The 22,691-nt window shown below is 38.3% G+C and overlaps 1 protein-coding gene across 5 annotated transcripts in view; it reads left to right on the top strand.

Moving 5' to 3' along the window:
- Nucleotides 1-22,691, top strand: part of Ptprc (protein tyrosine phosphatase receptor type C) — a 113,217-nt gene that overhangs the window by 39,343 nt on the left and 51,183 nt on the right. For 2 of the 5 annotated variants that reach the window (XM_021655926.2, XM_021655931.2), the window contains exons 3-5: nt 12,525-12,551; nt 18,267-18,395; nt 21,044-21,178. In XM_021655926.2, the coding sequence (XP_021511601.1) occupies nt 12,525-12,551; nt 18,267-18,395; nt 21,044-21,178 (291 nt within the window). The remainder of the gene's footprint in view (nt 1-12,524; nt 12,552-18,266; nt 18,396-21,043; nt 21,179-22,691) is intronic. The other 3 variants (XM_060364380.1, XM_021655929.2, XM_021655930.2) reach the window with 3 other exon arrangements.

Raw genomic sequence — 22,691 nt, 5'->3', positions numbered from 1 at the left:
GGTAAGGTTTTTTGAAGGTATTTTGACCTTTACAGGGTCTCCTTAGACCAGGCTAGCCTTGAGTTCTCTGTGTAGTCAAGTATGAGGATGACCTTCAACTTCTGAGTCTCTTGTTTCTGCTCCCTGATTATTGCGGTTACAGGCCGAAGCTGCCACACTTGTACGGTAGTGCTGCAGCTTCGTCTCAGGGTCCCCTTACTGGTAAGCAAAGGCTCTCCAACTGAACTGCAGCCCTAGCTCCAGGAAAGAAACTTGAAAAAGCTTCCTAGCTAAAGGATGATTCCTCTAACACTAGATCAGTGGTTCTCAAACTTCCTAAGGCTTCAACCCTTTAATATAGTTCCTCGTGTTGTGGCAACCCCAACCATAAAATTATTTTGTTGCTTTATAACTATAATTTGCTACCTTTTATGAATTATAATGGAACTATTTGATATGTAGAATATGATATGAGACTCCTCCAGGGGTCCCAACCCACAGGTTGAGAACCACTGAAATAGAGCTATCATGAAGACCAGATGGCAGGGTTCATTATGTTACTTATTTTACCCTAGACAGACAAAAAAGATTGAAAGTAAGACAAAAAGACTATGCCTCTTCTGACTTCGCGAAATGTGTCTCTGAAAGAAGCTGGTACAATCAGCACTGAAGAACTGGCCCAATATGAGTTTTTCTTAAGCAACTAATTAGAAAGCATCCCACAATCCCAATATTATTTATGAACTATTTTAATATTTTTCTATATCATGGAACAATGATGTAGTCAACATATAAAATCACTGGTAAAAATCCTCACCATGGAAAAATGTTTCCACACAGGGCAAAAATGTGGCCAGGCAGAGAAATGCTCTAGCACACATACGTCTTTCAGGCCTTGCTTTTATGATGCTATCAGGTATAACATTAAGGAAGTTACCCAACTTAAGTAGCTCAGGTTCATTGGCTTCCAAAGACTGTGGTATGGTATTTCCTAATGGCAGGTATGATTTTTATGCATGGTAATCATTCTTCACAAAAAGGAAAAATTCTTGCCTTGTAATCTTTCATTATTTCATAATCTTGAATGGAAAGGAAAGCGCTCTATTTCCTATGAGACGTTTCCTATTGTAATCTGTTCACTCCAAGTTTCATTACACAATTCCTCAATGAAATGTAAATGCTGAGTGAAGAAAGGGCAGCTGTTTTTGTTTTTAAATATAAGATAGGACTTAATGTTTTGACGTTAAAGTCTCATTTGTAAGTGCCTTGCAAAGTGAAGCGCTTCTGAAATCCAACCAGTCCTTACACAAACTTAGCCTTGCCGATGAAATACGATTTCACTAAAGCACAGTCAAGTCAACCTGAAATTCAGTGTTTTGTAGCAGTTAAAATGGACAGCAAGGCAGCTTCAACATGAACTAGAGAAGTTGCGGTTTTACCCCGAGATAGGGCTGATTGTGCTGGTGCTATGGCAACCGGTTGCACCATTTGGAAGCTCTTGTGTGCTTAACCGCATGAGCTGCGCCTCTTCCTTTCCTATAAAGCCTTAGAATGAGAAAAACAGAAGTGTGCGAGGAGGAGAAACCACAAGAGCAGCAGAGACACTGCTGAGAGCCTTTAGCTTTTGCAAACAGCAGAGTGCCGAGAACAGCACACCAAAATCCTCTTCTGTTTGAGAGCTGCCGCTGTCTTGCTTTTCCCATTATTCCTGTTTTTTAATGATTTTGAAAGTAAGCCAAGTGTTTCTGTTGAGCGTTGTCACGACTGAGAGATGAGAAGAAATTAGTCGTGCATTTATCAACCTTGGCTTTGATTATCCACAGCTTTGCAGAGGTTGGGAGACTTGGTGCAGCCTTGGGAGACATTTGATGCTGTTCATGAGATGAAGAACAGTTTGGTAGACTTCCCACAATGCAGCACTCATTTTCTGTTTATTTCTTATTTGAACACACACATACACACACCCTCCCGGTGTTCAGAAAGATACATAGATTCTACTGTGAAGAGATTCAGGCAAGCTCACCCTCCTCCCCATTCAATACTTTGACCCACGGCTTATAAGCTGCCGAAGATCTGGCACAATCTTTTGTTGTCTTGTCTGTTATGTTTTGTTTTAAAATCTCACAAATACTAATAAGATATCTTCACGCTTGTTTTTTCTCTTCTATTTTTCACTTTGAGGATTTGGGCAAAGGAGCATACAAGCTGCTGTTCTCTCTCCGGCTTGTTTCTGGATGCTCATTTTGTGTTTTTGTTGTTGTTTATTTGTTTGTTTGTTTTTGGTTGTTTTGTTTTTCCTAAACAATGAAAAATTTTCCTTTTTACTACCATCATCCAACAAATTGCAGTTTTGTTGAATTTCTTTTTTTAGTTAGCATTCACAAGTGATGGTGTCACTGGAGGCATTTTTATCCGTATGCATCACCGTACTCTCTCCTTTGGCCCCCTTACCTGCTCTTCCTGATCTTCCTCCTCTAACAGCCTTTCCTTCTGCTTTCATGCTTTGTAGAGCCGGTTAGCCTTTATATTCTCTTTCCCTCTCCTCTTAGAATTTTTCATCTCTCTGTCCACTTATTTTTACACTATTTATATGTTACACAGACAGACAGACACGCACAAGTACACATATAGATAGATGTAGCTCCATATGAGAAATGTGATGTTTTTCTTCCCAAGGCTAGCTTATTTCACTGAACAAAATTTCTAACTTGATCTACTTTTCTGTCAATGCTGGGGCTTACTCTTTCATACAGCTGAATATAATTTCATTGCATGTATATGTTTTATGTACAGAGCTTGCCTAGCAGTTTTATTTTTAATAATAATTAGTTTTGGGTGTGAGGGTACATGATTATAACCTTAGAATTGGGGAGACTGTGGTAAGAGGGGGATTATAAATTGGATAGCAGCTTAGGCTACAGAGCTAGTTCAAAGCGTGAGTGAGCTTTGTCTCATAAAACATAAAACAAAATGACAGAAAACACAAAGACATTTTAATATGTCATACTATGGATCCCATTTTGATGATTAATACAAGGTATTTTGATCACTTGTTGAATATCTCATTGCTGTTCAGCACACATACTGAATTAATATTAGATTTTTTTTTCTTTTATCACAGTGTAGTCAAATAAGCCTCAGCCTTTTTATATCAGACAGACCTTCAGTTAAGTTTAAAATTTACCAACTTAAGTGTTTTAGCTTTGCATATATTTATTTATGTTTTTTTAATCTCTATCTAAGATAGAAAATGAAGCTAACTACTTTAAAGAATTCCTGTAATGTCATATAAAGTATAATTTGACATCATTCAGTCCAGTGCCATACACCTAGTATCTAATAAAACACAATTAAGCCCAGTGGCATACACCTGGTAGTTAATAAAAATAGTGACTATTATTCTTGGCACTGAAAACAACAAAAAAATTATAACCACAGGTGCCAGCACATTTTAGAAACTCTGCATAATTCTTTTACTATGATCTTAGTCCACTTCAGAGGAAGCAAAGGGTTACAAAACCATACATAGTAAAATATTAATTAGTATAGTTAGATAAATTTTGCTGCCTGGCATGTATTCTCTATGTCAGATAAACACTCTTGGATTTAAATAATGGAAACTAGATAACTACATAAGACTAAAATAGATATTCTAAGTCTGAGAATAGGTCTATCATGGGAACTGTTTTAGACAAGTGAGTGGGTGGGGAATATTGCCACCAGCACTTCTTCCTTCTCAACAGGGTCTTTACTGCAGCTCATGAAAATAACAAGCATACAGCCCGCCCCCCCCCCCCCCCCCCGCAGCCTCCCACGTCAGTGCTTCTGTACAGAATCTGTAGCGTCCTCAGTCAGCTAATAACACAACTTTTGGACTAGTGTTTTACAGAAGTCAGGATTCTGATACTGGTTATGCTGAGGTGTATACACATATGAAGAAACCGATAGGATCTTGAATGTCTTAACCTCTGGTCTCTACCAGTTAGGTTGTGTTCATCCTCTGGGGTATCCTGGAGAATGATGAACACTTTGAGGAGGAGATGCTGTTGCTGCTGCTGCTGCAATGATGATGATTTTTAGAAGTCTTCCTTTCATTAAAAGCAAAATCTTTTCTTTTATACTATATCTTAAAGTTTTCTCTCCTTTACTCCTCCCAGTTCCTCCCAACCTCTCCATCCCATCTGGATCCACTCCTTTTCTGTCTTTCATTAGAAAAGAACAGGCTTCTAAGAGATAAGAATAAAATATAACGAAATAAAATATAGTTAAGGTCTAACAGAAGTCATCTCACCAAAGTTGGAGAAGGCAACTCAACAGAAGGAAAAGCGCTCCGAGAGAATGCAGTGCAAGATTCAAAGCACACCCTTTCACACGCTCAGGAGTTCCATAAAAATATAAACTGAAAGCTAAACCATGTCCACAGAGGAGCTGGTGCAGACCCGTGCAGGTGGCTGTGCTTGCTGCTTTAGTCTCCGTAAGCTTATACATGAGCGTTGCCTGGTGGATTTAGAAGGCCTTGTTCTTCTGGAGCCCCCCATTTGCTCTGGCTCTTATATTCATTATTTCCACCCCCTCTTCTGTGGGGTTCTCTGAGCTCTGAGGGGAGGGAACTGGTAAAGACATCCGTTTAGAGCTGTGTGTTCTAGGCTCTCTTTTTGTAATGTCTGGCTGGGGTTGGGGTCTCTGTGTTTGTTTCCATTTTACCAGGAGAAAGCTTCTCTGATGGCTAAATAGGGCACTGAGATGATGATTTTCAAAAAAGGGTCTCACCATAGCCCAAGATGGCCTCAAACTCACAATTCTCCTGCCTCCATTCTTAACGCTTTGACCATGAACCATTTTAAAGCACGTATATCCAGTTCAAAGACCCTGATGTTGCCTCTATTACATAGGAAGTGCCTATCTACATTGTTTCCCTTAAATTGTGTATATACGTGTGTGTGTGTGTGTGTGTGTGTGTGTGTTTTAAGACAAGAAAATAAAAAAGAGAAACAACATATTTTGACCACCTGGATTTATTTATTTTCATTTTTGTTCACTGAGTCTCATGCAGTCCAGGCTTGTCTGGAGTCAGCTTTGATTTAAGAATGGTCTTGAATTCAGGATCACCCAAATTTACTCTCCTGATTGTGAGGGTTTCGCTGTGTACCACTGCGCCCAGCCTTCCAGTCTTCCTCACTTAGCTAATTAACATAATTGAAATTGCTTACATGAAAGTTTTAGTGAAATATAAAAGACTGAAAAGCACATGATCTTTTTAAAGTGTGGCTCTGTGTTATTATAGTCATACATAATGACAAACAGAGGGCAGTGCTTGACAATGTGAGTGACAGTTCTCTGGATTCAGAAGAAAGGTAGACATGATTCCTGTACTGAAACTATCGTATTATCTGACTTTAAAGCACCTTCCTTCATTAAACATGCTCTGTTTTTGTCCTCAATTGTATTTTGCATACTAACACTTTCCTTATTTGTAATTTATGATTTTTGAATGGTGTGAAAGCTAGGGAATGAATGTTTAATTGCACTATACAGGCTAAAACTAGCAAGATTATTTCTCCTTTGTCCCCATCTTATTTCCCAACCTTAACTACTATATCTCTGTAATCACTTGGGCATGTGATTTTGCCATTTGTGAACGGTATGCGAATTATTATACGTGGTTTACGAAAAGATTTGGACAGTGTCTCTTAAACCCTCGTTGTCTTTTTTTTTTTTTTAATTTATTTCAAATGCCTGCTTATTTCTTCTCCTGCTCTTTGTCTCCAGACACAAAGCATTGCAGCTCTGAGGTTCTGAGTTAGAAATGGTTCCATTTCTCCCGCTTACTCTTTGTGTTGCTTCTGGCTGCACCAAGTTGCTCTTTGGCTCTTCCTGCTGTCTGTCTTGTATTCCTTTGATGTCCATTTTCATTAATGAGTGAAGCCAGAACAAACAAATGTATATTGAAATTTTCCAAGCCTTGGTATAGCTCGTAAGTTCATAGGCCTCATGGGATTGAACGATGTCAGAAAGTCATATGCTCTCTAGATCTTAGTTTTCTTTCCCTCCAACTGGACTCCATCTCAAAAGACAGGAGTAGAGTCTAATGTGCTGGCCTGTGACTATAAGTCTCTGGGTTATTTTCTAGAGGTAGGCAGCCATTCTTTTATTCTATAGACTCAAGGTGCAATGGAAGCACAGCCAATGTTTTAGCAGAAAGCTGATAAAAAGAATGAGGGCAAGCGTTTTTAAACACACAGTACTTCAAATCGAACATGCCCTCATATGACCGTGTGTAGGCCACTTTTGTTCTCTGTTTAATTCCCTATAAAATACAGAAAAGAATTGCTGACTTGGATGGCTTGTTGGGATGGCTAAATTAAAAACAACTGTTGGTAAAGTACATTGGCAGTGTTTGTAGCAGGATTTCAGTTGAAAACACTGTCAGTGCTACTTACTGAGTGGAAGTAGGAAAGCCTCCTTCTTATAGCTCTCTAAAATCTCTCTCTTTCTCTCCCTCTCTCTCTCTCTGTTTTTGGTGGTACTGGAGATGGGATCCAGAGGTTCTCACATGCTAAGCGAATACTCTCTTCACTGAGGTATATCTTTAGAACACCCACTTTGTACTATTTTCCCCCCCTAAAACAGCCTTAACAAGTTCCCCAGGCTGGGCCTGGATTCGGTTCACACCGCAGCCTGGCTTTGACATCGTGACTCCTGCTCCAGCCTCAGGAGTAACTGCGATTACATGCCTATGCTACTATGCACCGTTTATGTAATGCTGATCCTAACTTTGTCATCATTGCATAGTGGGTCATGTATCTAGTTCATAGAGTGGATATAGTGGATATCGTCCCTCATTTATTTATGTCCACTGGTGTGGTCATGCCATTCTAAGAAGATAAAGCATACAAACTACCTCTTTGCTTTTGCGTTTATCTACTGGTCTCACTTTCATACAGCCTTTGGGTTCATGGAGGGGAGTTATGCAGATACACATTCCGAATCTTAAAAACACTCCGTATTCCTTTTAGACTAATACTCAGATTAAGTATTTATTTCACTTTTTCTGCTTCATTCTTCTGTCCTTGCAAAGCAGACAGGCTTAAATCCCTCTGACATGGTATTCCATGGGGTTCTCTTTCTTTCCTTTTTGTTTTGGAAGGAAGGTTGGTGGAGGAATGGATGATATTTAAAGCTCAAGCATATTCTTTGAAATGTCATTTTCAGTCAAATTCATTCCTACTTTTTCTTAAATCTCTGGTGGCAGACTGAGGGGTGTGACTTCAAGGTAACTTTGATTTGCAATCATTTAAACATTTCCAGTTGTAAAAGAAGCATATTGGGAAAGGTAAATTCAGTTAACAATACACGTGTTAGAATAACACAGCTTTGAAGATGAAGGGTTCTGTTATCTCCATGTTCACGTGTTTAATGCAGCTAGTCAATTCCACTGGTAATTCACAACAGGACTATAATGGGGAAATGCTCACCCGGTGAATGATCTACAGATTTCTGGTACTCTGGTGCCATCTACTGGAATATTGCTAAGGGGAAAATGCATGACAATTGTTTAACCAGAACAGTAGAGCATTTAATGAATAGAAACACTGAGTAGAGTGTCCGGATTTGTTTGTGTGTGTGTGTGTCTATGTACTTGTGTTTATAGATTTTAAAAAAGACTATAAAATTCGTAGTTTTAGAAGAGTGATTTTTTCTCTTTACTGTCACCTAGCTATATACTTACTGTTTTTAATTTACACTGATTTTTTTATTTATTTTTATTCAGCTATCTCTCATTATTTATTTATTTATCTATCTTATTCATTTATTTATTAAAATTTATTCATTTTGTACCCAAGCTGTAGCCTCCTCTCTTCTCTCCTCCCAATCCCCCCTCCCTCTCTTATCTCCCCTATGCTCATTCCCTTGTCCCCTGACAGAGGAGGCCTTCTATCTGAGCCTCGCTTATCAGGTCTCATCAGGACTGGCTGCATCATCTTCCTCTGTGACCTGATAAGGCTGCACCACACAGGGGTCGATGATCAGAGAGCCAGCCACTGAGTTCATGCTAGAGCAACCCCTGTTCCCCTTACTAGGGAACCTACATAGAGACTGAGCCTACGGCTACATCTGAGAAGGGGGGCTAGGTCCTCTCCATGCATGGTCCTTGGTTGGAGGTTTCTTCAGATAAGCCCAGATTTTTTGGCTCTGTTGGTCTCCTTGTGGAGCTCCTGTCCCCTTCATGTCTTTCTATCTTCCCTTTCTTTCATAAGATTCCCTGCACCCTGCCCAAAGTTTGGTTGAGTCTCAGCATCTGCTTTGATACTCCAATCAGTAGTCTTTAGAGGCCCTTTGTGGTAGGCTCCTGCCCTGTGCTCTGTCTTCTCTCACTTCAGATGTCTAGCCCATTTGCCCTCCTGAACCTAGCTGTCCTTCAGCCAAGGAATGGATACAGAAATTGTGGTACATTTATACAATGGGATACTACTCAGCAATTAAAAACAAGAAAATCATGAAATTTTCAGGCAAACGGATTCAACTAGAAAAGATTTTTCTGAGTGAGGTATTCCAGAAGCAGAAAGACACACTTTTTATATACTCACTTATAAGTGGATATTAAACACATAATACAGGATACTGTATTAATATATATATTATATATATAGCAATATATATAATGCTACTTTATTAACACATTATCCTAGTTGCACTGGTCATGAGGCACTTTGCAAAGGTTTTATTTCTTAGTACCAGGTGTATTGACAATAGATGGTTGCTGTTAACTTATAGAGACTATGGTGGTTAGTACTGTCAATATCCAGGGAACATATCAGAGTAATACCTGATGATACCGTGGCTCATTTGCTCGGTGTGGCCCGAGCAGGTTAATGAGAAGGCCACATGCTAACTTAAACACCCCACAAACCCAATCATTTCAGCTCTTTCTGTGCAACAACAAGGGTGGTGAAAGGCTTTTGATTTTGGTGAGAATCAATTCAGGTAATTTAGAAAGAATTCCAGAAACATGACAGAAAGTGTTGCAGATATTTAGTTGTGCTATAAATGTTTATGTGACATCCTCCACCTTCCAGCTTATTTGATATGTAAAGTATCCACAGAGGTAGCTGTTGGTATATGCAAAAGATCTTAAGTAAGATGGGGGTGAATGTCCTTCTGATAGTGGCTTTATAACTGGGCTACTTCTGTAGGGAAACTTTATGGCATTCCTACTTTAAGACTGCAGTGTTTTTTTCATGTTTTTCCTCTGACATGAAAATACCTTGGGGTCCTTTATGTGTACTTTGAATCTGTACTGCTGAGGAGAATTCATAGTTTCTTAAAATGATTTGTTTAGACTTTGGATGATTTCTTTTTTAACAAAAACTTTATTTGGAGTTATTCTAGATTTTTTGACAAGCTAATACTTTTCATGCAGTGTATAATTTTGAATAACAGTGCTACTGGTGCTGAAAATATTCATGGAAAGATTTTGTAACCAAAACAAGTAACTCTCGTCTTACAGTGGCTCTAAATAGTTTTGTAGTGCTGGAATTTTCTTTCAAATAAGGTTAAGGTGTGTGTGTGTGTGTGTTTTCTGTCTCTCTGTCTATTTCTGTATCTGTGTGAGATACTTTATAAATAAAAGTCATGAAAGTGCTCATTCATGAAAGCACTTGCCCTGAAAGCATGGAGACCCAAGTCCCCATTCCTAACATCCATCTTAAACAAATAAGCAAGTTGAAGGCAGTGGCATTCTCCTTTAAACCAGTGGGAAGACACTGACAGAGAAAGCAGGGCTCCTTGGGATTGCTCGCACCAAATTAGCTGAAACAATGAACACTAGGTTCAGTGGAAGACACTGTCTCTAAACATTAGGTGGAGAGGGATTAGAGAGAACTCCAGGCGTTGTCCACTGGCCCCCGCCCACGCATATACACGTCTGGGCCTGTGCACACATGAGCACACATGCATCACTCCCCCGTACATATAGAGGTGCCTTCATATTCTGCACCTGTTAATTTTTTATTATGAACATATGATAAGATTTAAGGTTATAGTTTTTTTTATCACATACTTTGGCTTTATGTTCCACATTTGGGTGAAAACAAGCTAATAAATTAGAACTAAAGCAGCACTGGTCCACCAAATGAATGGTGCAGCGAGTACAATCCCTCTTTTCTCTATGACCACAGTTACAATTCTTTCTTCTCCATAATAATTGACCCTGCGGTTTCTGTCACCTTCCAGAAAACATCCAACTGCTTGTCAGGGCCTGCAGCACCTACTCTTGAGCTCAAGCCTGAAAACTGTCATCAGATGGCTTTCACTTCTCCTTCATATACACTCCGTGTTCAAAATCATGCAAGGATTTCTCTACCGCTGATTACATAGTAGATAATACACATGTGGCTACAGTAGCTTCTCATTCTTCTCTTCTTCATTATACCGTACAGCCCTTGCCAACTGCTATTTACCAGTCAAAGTAGGGTACATGGATTATTGAAATGTCCTTGCAGATTATCGGATGCATTACTCTTTTGCATTGTTGACTTTTCAGAATGCCTTTATCAGGCTTTTCTCTCACTTCTAACAGCAGACCACAAAACAGTAATTACACCCTAAACATAAGTGAATAATATGGTGTGAAACTCCCAGGAAGCACATGACAATATTGAGAAAAGGCATATCAAACTATTTTTAGATGTTGAAAAATTTACGTATCTCTCACAAGTGAAGAAAAGGATATTGTTTGCTGTGGTTTCATATATTCAGAGCAACTTGAATACTTCAAACTTTTCATACACTATATTCATCGAAATAGCTACAAGCTATTTTTCATCTTATTTAAATGTGATCTACTAATTACTAATATAGTAATATTTTGTTTCTTCTTACTATCTCTTTTGAAAACCAACATGATTCTTAGACATTAATTTGAAAGTAAATGAGAATAGATTAGGGGACAGGAATCCTCTAAAGAAGAAAATAAAAATAGGTGGAATAGAAAAGTACAAGCTGACTAGACAAAAAAAAATTGGTACAGTCTTTCAAAATATGTGTTTTTAAAACAATAGAGTCATAAGCATCATAACAATGTCACAGTCATGAATGGACCCTAATTCTGTCACTTCAGTGACATTAAAGCTATTTTTTAATTATGAAAATATACTCTGATATTAGCATAATGGCAAAATCACCTCATGGTGCTTGGTTCAAAAGATATGCACATTGATAAGGAAAGCACGCTTAGTACTTGAATATGAATGATCAAGAATTAAATAAAAGACAAAAACATTAGTTTCATCTATCAAATTATTTATGTTGATAAATATTAATAAATAAGTATCTGTATTTGTGCATATATATATATATATATATATATATGCATCCAAGTGCCTTTGATGACACTTCTCAGGGGAGAAGAATTTTTCAGATGTTTTACTTAAAAAAAGTCTTTACAGGAAGCTACCTTAATTCCTGGCCAATCCCTTCTTCCTTTGGAAGATTGTTGTTTCAGAGCATGGGTCTGTCTCTTAGAAAATAACTTCCTACTGTTTCTGTTTGTAAGAAAGGTGACGAAGCCTGTCATTTCACTGTGGGCTGGATTCGTTTCCAACAAGCACACACAGCTTCCCTGTACCAAGTGTAAGAACTCCTGACAGACCCATCTGATCCATGTCATTTGCACATTATTTCAGAGAAACCTATCTCGAAGCAGTACCCTTTCACATCTTTCCTCTTACAGGAAATACTTCATCAGCTTTGCCAGCCTTCTCCTTGAACACTCATTTAACCCCCACCATCTGCCTTGGGTTTTGTTTCAGCTAGTGTCCATCCGAGTGCTTCAGCCATGAGCACCACGAACTCTCACCTCTCCAAACAGATGCTTCTGAAGGATTTATGTGAAATCACAGCAATTCAAACTCTTCTCCTTCACTTGGGTTTTTTCCTTTTTTTCATTGAATGAGAATGGCTGCACTTTCCCTTCAGCAACTTAGTAATATGTAGTAACATCCGTGTGGCCCTTTCCTTTACTGAACGCTTCCTCTTTTCTGCCGAAGACATGCTGTCCTGGGGCTGATCTCTGAGAGGATCATGGATGCTTTTTTTCTCCCACTTATTCTTCCAATGTCATGTTCATATTTTGAGCATCATCATCATCTTTTCTACTTCCCTCAGTCTTTGAATTTTCCAGCCTCTAGTTCAGCTCTATGTTGTGATCATTTTCTGTTGTACAAAAAATAGATTCAAAGCTCAAAAACCTTTCCGTAGCCCTCTCCTTAAAGATGTCACTCTTCTGGCTGCCTCCATACTGTGACAAATCCCCCACCTTCTCATTTCTTTAGGACAGCACGTTAAATCCAGTAGGTCAGCCTGAAGGTGTCTTCAAAATAACAAAATACTATCAGAAATCAATCAATCAATCAATCAATTAATGGGAACATAGTTTCATTGCAACTGAATGTTCTGAAAATAAACATGCATCTTTGAGGTAAAATTACATGTATGCTTTAAATCTGAAACTTTCTAAAATTTTGTTTAATTTTATTATTTTTCAGGAGAAGAATCAAATATAACCAACACTGGTAAGAAATAATATTTTACCTTTAATGTTTTAGTTTTATCACAACAATCATGTATTTAATATAGACATAATTTTATATTTATTTGACAAAGAAAGAAGGTTCAAAGAGGTAAGTTTATAAGTCTATGTGGTTTCTGACTTTAACATGTTCTTAAAACTCTTTCTAATATAAGATTTGATGACTACTTGAACATACTTTTCAATGATATAAATATTATTATGTTTAGTTAAGCTTTAACATTTCTTAAAATTGACAATAAATGACATAGCAAGTTTCTAATCCCCTTAAAAATTTAACACTGTAAATAAATATTAAAAATATATATATAAATCGATTTCATTGATCCACCTGTCTGTTTCTATGCCAGTAACATGCAGTTTTAATTACTGTTGTTCTATAGTACAGCTTGAGATAAGGGTTGGAGATACCTCTTTTATTGTAGAGGATTGTTTTAGCTATTCTGGGTTTCTTGTTCCATATGAATTTGAGAATTTTTCTTTCAAGGTCTGTAAAGAATTGAGTTGATAATTTGATGAGAATTGCATTGAATCTGTAGATTGCTATTGGCAAGATGGCTGTTCTTACTATACTAATCTTGCTGAGCCATGAGCAAGGGAGATCTTTTAATCTTCTGATATTTTCTATTTCTTTCTTCAGAGACTTGAAGTTTTTTTCATACAAGTCTTTGACTTGGTTGGTTAGGGTCACACCAAGGTACTTTATGTCCTTTGTGGCTATTGTGAAGGGTGTTGCTTCCCTAATTTCTTTTTCAGTTCATTTGTCTTTTGTATATAGGAGGGCTACTGATTTTTTTAATTAATTTTGCATCCAGCCACTTTGCTGAGGGTGTTTACCAGCTGAAGGAGTTCCCTGCTAAAATGTTGGGGTCCCTTATGTATACTATCATATCATCTTCAAATAGTGATACTTTAACTTCTTCCTTTCTGATTTGAATCCCCTTATTCTCCTTTAATTGTCTTATTGCTTAATCCCACACACTTTTGGACACTTGATTTTTGACAAAGATGCCAAAACTATACAATGGAAAAAAAAGACAGCATCTTCAACAAATGGTGCTCATCTAACTGGAAGTCCACATGTAGAAATATGTAAATAGACCCGTATCAATCACCCTTTACAAAATTAAAGTACAAGTGGATCAAAGGTCTCAACATAAAACCAGACACATTAAGTCTGTTGGAATAAAAAGTGGGGAAGAGCCTCAGACTTATTGGCACAGGAGACAATTTCCTGAAAAGAACACCAACAGCTCAAGCTCTAAGATCTAAAATTAATAAATGTGATCTCATGAAATGGGAAAGCTTTTGTAAAGCAAAGGACACTATGAGCAGAACAAAAATACAGATCTTCATCAACCCTACATTTGATAGAGGACTAATATCCAAAATATATAAAGAACTCAAGAAATTAGACACCATCAAACCAAATAATAGAATAAAAAATGGAGTGCAGAGCTAAGCAGAGAATTCTCAACAGAAGAATCTAGAATGGCAGAGAAACACTTAAAGAAATGTTCAACATCCTTAGTCACCAGGGAAATGCACATCAAAACAACTGAGATTTCATCTTACACCTATCAGAATGGCTAAGATAAAAAGCTCAAGTGAAAACATATGCTAGAGAAGATGTAGAGAAAGGGGAACTCTCCTCCATTGCTGGTGGGAGTGAAAAGTTGTACAACCACTTTGGAAATCAATCCGTCACTTTCTCAAAAAATTGGGAATAGTACTACCTCAAGATCCAGCTATATTATTCCTGGGAATATACCCAAAAGATGCCCCACCATTCAATAAGTACATTTGCTCAACTATGTTGATAGCAACTTCTTTTGTAATAGCCAGAATCTGGAAACAACCTAAATGTCCCTCAACAGAGGAATGGATACAGAAATTGTGATACATCTAAACAACAGGATACTAGTCAGCTATTAAAAACAAGGAAATCACGAAATTTTCAGGCAAATGGATGGAACTAGAAGAGATCATTCTGAGTGAGGTAACCCAGAAACAGAAAAACAGGCATGGTATACACTCACTAATAAGCAGATATTAGCCTTGTAATATAGGGCAGCCATCTACAGACCTAAAGAAGCTAAACACTCAGGAAGACCCTAGAGAGGATGCTTAAATCTCACTCAGAATGTCAAAGATGATAGACACCAGAAGTGGTGGCAGACAGGAAACAGGATGGGAGTCTATTAGAGAGGGTCCTCTGAAAGGATTCACTCAACAGGGGATCAAAGCAGATGCTGAGACTCAGGGCCAAACTTTGAGCAGAGCACAGGGAGTCTTAGGGAGGAAGAAAGGGATGGGACATGGAGGGGGACAGGAGCCCCACAAGGAAACCAAAAAAACTAAAAGATCTGAGCCTAGGGGTTGCTGTAGAGATTGATGCACCAATGAAGGACCATGCATAGAGAAGATCTAGAACCCTGCTCAGATGTAGCAGATTGGCAGCTCAGTCTCCATGTGGATCCCTGAGGAAGGGGAGCAGAGGCTGCCTCTATCAACTGACTGCTCTCTGATCACTTGCTCCTGATGATGTGGCCTTCCCAGGCCACAGAAGAAGATCCAAGCAGTCTTGTTGAGACTTAACAAGCTACGGGTAGATGACAATAGTGGAGAACTCTCCCTTTCAGTGGACTAGGGAAAGGGAACGAGGGGAAAAAGGAAGGAGGGTGGAACTGAGGGAGTTGAGGGAGGGGGATTCAATTAGGATATATAGTGAATAAATTGTGAAGAAAAAAAAGAATTAAGAAAATATGTATAAATCAGCATGGGTTAATATTTGAATATAGAGAAGAAACCATGATCAGAATATGTTGTTATGAAACAGGTATTTTCAATAAAAAGACTAATGTTTAAAATTGAGATGTCTAAGAACAATCTCACACACACAACCCTCCTCCCAAAAAAATCTCACATTTATTTAAGGACTAATGCATTTTATAAACTATTGGAACTAGACTTTGCTTATATTTAGGATTTAATATATTTTCTGTTTGAATTAAAATTTTATTTTATAATGGTTTTCAAAGAACAATTTACCCTTTTCACGTTATGCTTAGAGATCTGACATTAATACATTTTGTAACATAAAATTTTATAAAATTTCCTACTAAAATTCACTTAATTTTCTCTAAAAGCTTCTGAATTTCGAGAAAAACAAATTTAAATAATTATGAAGTTGTCAGTACTTTAAAATTCATTAAACCCCAAATCATAGAGGATTTGACCTGCAGGTGATTAATGAGAAATTGAATCCCTTATATGTTGTTGCTGTAAATGTTTGTTTCCTAATCATGTGATTGACAGTATCCTTAAGAAGGTAAGTGAAAACATAAAATACAACTGTTTTAATAATTTAAATGCGCATTTCAAGTGGAGCAAATCTGACATTTTAAAATTGGATTATTATAGGAATTATTTGTCATTAAATAAAAGTTTACCCTGAATTCTAAAACACTACACAAATTTAACAAATCCCATTCTCAAACTTAAAAGAAAAAAAAAGCATAGAATTTTATGGTTTTACTGTATGGCATGGAGGCCTGACAAGTGCTTGCTCTATAGGATGTTTTGATTGGTCACGACAACTTCTTAGGTGGAATTTGGCACTTTCCTTTAGGACATAGTAAGTTATCCTCAGCCCGTGTAGGTGAGACGTTGCTGCAGAATGGGGATGGCTATGGGGTAGAATGGCAGTCACGCCTTACCTTGTTGAGGGTTAAGTTAGAAGTGTGACCCATGATGCTAAAGAGAGTGGTGTCCTCAAATAGCACCAACGGGAAGGTAATCAGTGCAAAATGTAGAATGTTTAAAGCAAGGATTCGGGGACAATCTGGAATTGGCAGATTTACGATCATAAATTTTACTTGTGAAATTTGAACTTAAGTGTGTGCAAAGCTATTAATGCTTCTACACGAGAGAGACTTCTCTGAAGACCCTTCTTCATACACTGAACACTGAGTTTGCTTTGATGGAAAGTCTTGAGTAATTGCACTCTTCAAAGCAGCATAGATTTCTTACGTTGAGTGTTCAAAGTTATGCTTCTCAAGCTTCTTGTAGTCACTCTACTAAATGGGAGTTTGTCCCTGTGTGAGGGAGAGCTCCCTGCAACATTCTCTCAGGGTGAGAGACCATTGCAACCCTCCCAATACCACAGTTTGTTTAATCTAAAAATAGTCACCAGTAAAGATGACAGTGAGTTAACAATGAGTGGACAGGATTTAAAATCCCTCCTTCCACCTTTCTTCTCTCCTTTCCTGATTTTCTGCTCTCCACTTCCTCTTTTTATCTAATTCTCTCTTCTTTTTAGTCCATGCATAGTGGACAAGAGACAATTAGTTTGGAATTGTGACCCTGGAGACTAGAGTTACATCTTACCACTAGTTCAATTTGTGAAGATTGTTTTAACCTTTATTTGATAAAACACACCTAGTTTTGATTAAGTGAATATTCAAATACTGCTATTTTAATACTCAAAGAAATTAATGCATATTAAGCATGGAATATTTAGAAAAAAAATCACACTGTTGTAATTCCAGAGAGAACATGATGTTTCAAAAAACTTAATTTGTGTATTTCTCTTTTTCACACACGAAATACATTTTAAATAAAGAAAAACAGCGAGCTGTTTGATTTACCCCATTGTGCTAATTCCCCGCAGACAAGGCTCTCCATACATACGCACATCCACTGAGCAGGATTGTCTTCAGCCCTGCCCACCACATCACTCATTTAAAGCAGTGACGTAGAACAATGTCACTTCAGAACCATATGTCTCTGATTAAAAAGTCAAACACATTTTCATAAAAACAGATCACTCACACTTCTGTTTGTAAATATTGTTTTCCAGGTTTTATCCATATAACTCTTCCTTTGATTGATTTACTTAGTTTTTGAATCTACACACATCTGAAATTTTATTTTTAGGCAGGAGCTCCTTATGTAGACTAAGCTGTCTATAACTTGCAATCCCCTGTCTCAGCTCTTGAAAGATGGGGCTACACGCATGATCTATACACCTGACTCATCTAGACATTTTCTGCCCCCCCCCACTGGGAATCCTAACTCTCTTAATGATTTGTTTCTGGCTTTATCTTTCTCCACAATTACTTATAATCTTCAAGTCTTCTCAGATTTTTTTTTAGCTACTTTACTCACTGGGTTTCATTCTTCTGAACTCAGTTGCTTTGGGTAGCTACCCAACAATGAAATGGGGAGAAGGTTAAGGGATGTTGCTTTTGAACCACTTTCCCCATCTTTATTTTTAACTCTTATTACATAATTTGTATCTGTCTATATATGTATATAATTCATATCTACAAATGTATAAATAATTAAATATAACCATATGGACACACACACACACACATATATATATACACACACATATTATTTGTATGGACCTATGCATGTTTGTATAGGTGCATATGTGTGTGTGCCTGAGTCTACATATCTATGTACATTTCTGTGTGTGTATCTGTATGTATGTACGCACGTATTTGTGTGTATGTATGTGTGCATGTGTGCCTGTGCACATTCATGTGGGTGTGCAAGTAGACATCTACACTATCTATCACATAAGTTTGATGTCTGTGAATGGGGTGGGAAGTGAGTACATGTTTATGAATGGACATTTTGGAACATGATTTACAAATTTGTTTTCTTCCATCACTCGTTAACACTACAGGACTGAACACAACAGAGAAGGCCGCTCCTCTGCCTCAAAGTGACCCTTTGCCTGCTCACAGCACTGCATTCTCACTCCCAAGCATCTCTGAAAGAGGAGATGACTCCTCAGAGGCCACACGTATTCCAGGTGACCATTCAAACCAGGTCTTGCCAGAAGCGTGGATAATGCTGGTATTCTTACTATGACAGGTTGCCACACAGAAGTTCTTAACCAAATGACATTGGGGGTGAATCTGACTTTTAAAAGCTTTCTAAAGTAATATACATATGCAGTTTCCAAGCATTTGATTTTTCTTCAATCAATAGATTGGAGATGATAGTAGGTGTCTGTAAAGGCTCCTTAGTGAAAATAATGCAGACATGGTGCTCAGAACATGGAAAGTGTTGGAGGGAAGAGCCTGTCTCTATAACCAGGAGAAGTTCCTCTACTGTCCTTGGATCTCCACATCTGTGCCAGCTGCTCAAGGACCACTTGTAGCCTCCTGCTGCACTAGACCGGGCAGATTTCTTCCTTGCAGGGTTTGATAACTTCTGAACTTTCTTGCGGCTGCCCTGAAGTGGGATATTATCATTTCTTCATTCCATTATAGGTTCAAATTATCAGAAATACTAAAGATAGGCAACTATTTTTAACAGCCTATTCTGAATTGAAGATTCAGTTTTGAGATGTGCAGTTTTCCCAGAGAAATTTGTACTATTTTTATTCTTAAAACAACCAAACAAAACAAATTATGAAATCTGGTAGGGGAATATAAGATAATGCAGCCACATTTATGGCAAATAGCAGAACAAATTGGAGCTGTTTTCCCAGGGAGGCCAGTGGCATTCTCTTCAACATGAACATATTAGAGATTTTGGCTCCTCTTTTGTTCAATTTTACACTTTTAGTATAGTCAGAACATTCATCTGCCAACATGAGGTTGTGCACACATTTCTGAAATAACATCTGTGATACAGTTTTCTTAGACAAACAGGTTTTCAAATACACTTTACAAGACACCGAGAAACTCAGCAGCTTGACAGAACCATCTCTCTTGGTCTAAATAAAGAACGGGTATGTCCAGGGTCCCACAGAAAGGGCCAAGCACAGTGCTGCTAGGGACTGTCTGACCGTCAGCAGTTCCACAAGGCAGTAGCTCTTCTTTTAGCACACTCTGGGCTTCATAGTTCATCTTTATCCCTTCCACCAGCAGAGCAGGCACTTAGGACCCGTGGAAGCCTCAGCACATAATGTCTGATGCTTATAAAAGGTAAGGGTGAAGGATGCTGGCATTGCGCAGAGCATGTGGTGAGGCCACACACTTCCGATTTTAATCTTATTTCACCTATACAACACACACACACAACATCTCACTTAACTCATGTCTTTTATTTGAGCACATTAAAACCAAAGAGTTTCAGATAGACCCTCTCAGGAAAAGGCTTAAGGTGGAATGGATTGAAAATCCAGGTGAGTGATATCAAAATACTTTTTGGTACAATTTGATGGTGAAATATTCCTAGAAAATTTCCTTATGTATTCCAATAAAAGAACGTATTTTCTATTTTAGAATAGTACTGCTACCTAATGATATTTTAATAGTGTGCTAGGGAAAACTGTAATTTATGTTTATGATTAATTAATAGTTTTGAATGTAATTAAATTTTTCTTACTTTCTGATATACTTAGTGTAAGTCTTTTAATTCATTTTTCTAATGATGTAAACTATTCAAAATTGTCCTATTTAGAAAATCTTTACAATAAATATCCACATGCTTAAATAACACTAGAGTATCAAATACTATTTTATAAGACAGTGTATGAATTTTGTAACTAAATATAGGATGATTTTTATATATTTATAAGCACTAATACTTAAGATGTTCTACACATTAAAAATTCTACCATCTCAAATTTTGTTTTCAAAATAAAAATTTTGATCATTATTTTACAAGCTTTCAGTCCCTGGCACTCAATTTGTTGTAAGCATGTGTGTGTAAGCATGCATGTATAACTATCTGCAAAATTTTTCCAATGCTGGGTGTTACCAATCTGTTAAAACTGCCAGTAAGGCAATTTCAAAAGCTTTGTGTCGATTTTAAATGTCTTCACTGTTTCACAGTGAAAAGCCTATATATATACATATATAGGCTGACATACATATTTTGTGTGTCCTTCTATTCCTCCTTTGTGTTTTTTTTTATTATTATTAGTTACATTTTATTAACTCTGTATCCCAGCTGTATCCCGCTCCCTTATTCCCTCCTAATCCCACCCTCCCTCCCTCATCTCTTTCCTGCCCCTTTCCAAGTCCACAGGTTGGGGAGGACCTCCTCCCCTTTCGTCTGGCCCTGTTTTATCAGGTATCTCCAGGGCTGGCTGCAAAGTCCTCCTCTGTGGCCTTGCAGGACTGCTCCTCCCTTGGGAGGTGGGGAGGTCAAAGAGCCTGCCATTGAGTTTTGTGATCAGCACTTTGATATGTTTTAGAACTGTAGAGTTTCATACTATTCTGTCTGTAAGGTGGGTTTGCTTCCAGTATCAGTCTGTAGAGTTGTTGGTGAATCCAATAAACTTTCAGGGATTTGGAAGTCAAAGAAGTAACCTGGACAGGTATGTGGTCTTGAGAAAGAATGTGTAAGCAGAGCTCAGGAGCCTCCTTCCTGCCCAGGAAACTTCAAGATCTTAATAAACCAGGTCATGTCACACTGGGGCAACTCTGCTCCACTTCGGTGTCTAGAGTTCAAGTTGCCAACAGCAGCAGAGGTTGACATAACCATCTCACTTTCTAACCCCAGGTTTTTCATCCACGCTGACGCCCCCGCAGCCCGACTCGCAGACTTCCTCTGCCAGAGGAGCTGACACCCAGACACTCAGCAGCAAAGCTGACCTCACCACACTCACGCCTGCTCCCGGCGGGGCTGACTCACCAGGTTTGGGGGCTCTTTAGACATGTGCAAATATGAAGCGTGCTGAGAGTTGCCTCCCTTTAAGAATGGTGTGAGGAACAGTGGCCACTTGTTCAATATGGAGCACTTGCTGCTTGATGAATTAGTAACTGTACAGTTACCCTTAAGATGCAAAATAAAGTGACAAAGGTCATTCTAACAGAGAGAAAATAATACTCAGGGGCTGAGGCTCCAGCAATGTTCTATGTTTCTTAGATGTAGCTACTGTTTAGTGAAGACTCTGTTCTTTAGTAATAAAGAATAATGTAGTGAGTCCTTAAGACCTTGAGCAACAAACAGCTGTCAAGAATGAAAGGTTTCTTACCAATGAAGGGGACGACTCTTTACCACAACGGCCTTGTCATTAGGGAGTGAGAACAACCGAGGCAGATGCTCATGTATCCCATGCGGACATCAAGATTCCTTTTTATTATCTGTTCTTATAACAATGCAACATATCCTTTCTTTACTTTTTCCAAACCAGAGTCTAAATAATGTCTTAGTGCCATTTATATGGAAGAAATATAACTATGTCCTTTCTCAGGTCATAATTCCATAATCCATGTACGTTCAGTGGCCTGAGTGCTTGGAGTGAGTTAGAAATGTAACAGTGGCCTGCTGACTGACAGGAAAGTCTTGCTTTAGGAGGCCAAGTTAACACATAGGATTATTTTGAAACAATAATACTTCTCCTTTGGCCTAAAAACTACCACAAACAAAGAGTGGTCTCATCTGCTCCCATCACTCCAGCAGAGTGAAATGAATCTGATGCATTTGCTAAAAATGGATCTTTAGCAAATGCAGACTCAGAAGTCAGGGAAAGAGAGAAGCCATGAACAAGAAGCATACTCTGAGGGCTTCCTATCACACAAACAAGCTGTTCTGCCAGGAACAAAGAATTCTTCTTGGAATATTGGATAATTTTCTTAATTAAGAGATCCATTCAGTGTAATACACATAATTAAAATGGTAAATGCCATCTTTAAGTGGGGGGCAGAGATGACTTATTTAATAAGGAGAATATTTTTCAATGAGGAGGAAAGCTAGGGATTCTGAAAAGGGTAATAGTGGAGGCCTCGACTTCAGAGACACAAGAGGGGGTTAGGCGGGAGAAGAGTAGGAAAGAGGAAAGCAGTAGAGATGGTGGAGGAAGGCTAGCAGTAGAACTGGCTGCTTTGGAGATTTCATAGGTGGCTAGTTTCTGTGTATATGACACTGTAACAGGCTGCATTCATAACCCTCCTACTCTCCTATCTTGTGGAGCCTCCACTGTGTCCAGAACTACTGAATGGATGCTTCCTGTTTTCGTTCTACCCATGGTTTCCTTAAACCATGGAGTTTAGCAGCTTTTGGAGAGTGGGCCGGGAACAAATTCCATTGGCAGAGATTCATTTCCCTTTCTCAAACAATAAGCTCACAAAGACGTAGGGATTCAACCCCTTTGCGATTGGGAGATGCTTGCGTACTCTTTAACAAAGAGGTTTAGAGACCAACCATG

Source organism: Meriones unguiculatus, chromosome 11 (genome assembly GCF_030254825.1).
Source record: "Meriones unguiculatus strain TT.TT164.6M chromosome 11, Bangor_MerUng_6.1, whole genome shotgun sequence".
In the NCBI taxonomy this organism is placed as follows: Eukaryota; Metazoa; Chordata; class Mammalia; order Rodentia; family Muridae; genus Meriones; species Meriones unguiculatus.
The sequence above is the reverse complement of the archived record's forward strand: the minus strand, read 5'-3'. Positions and strand labels throughout refer to the sequence as shown.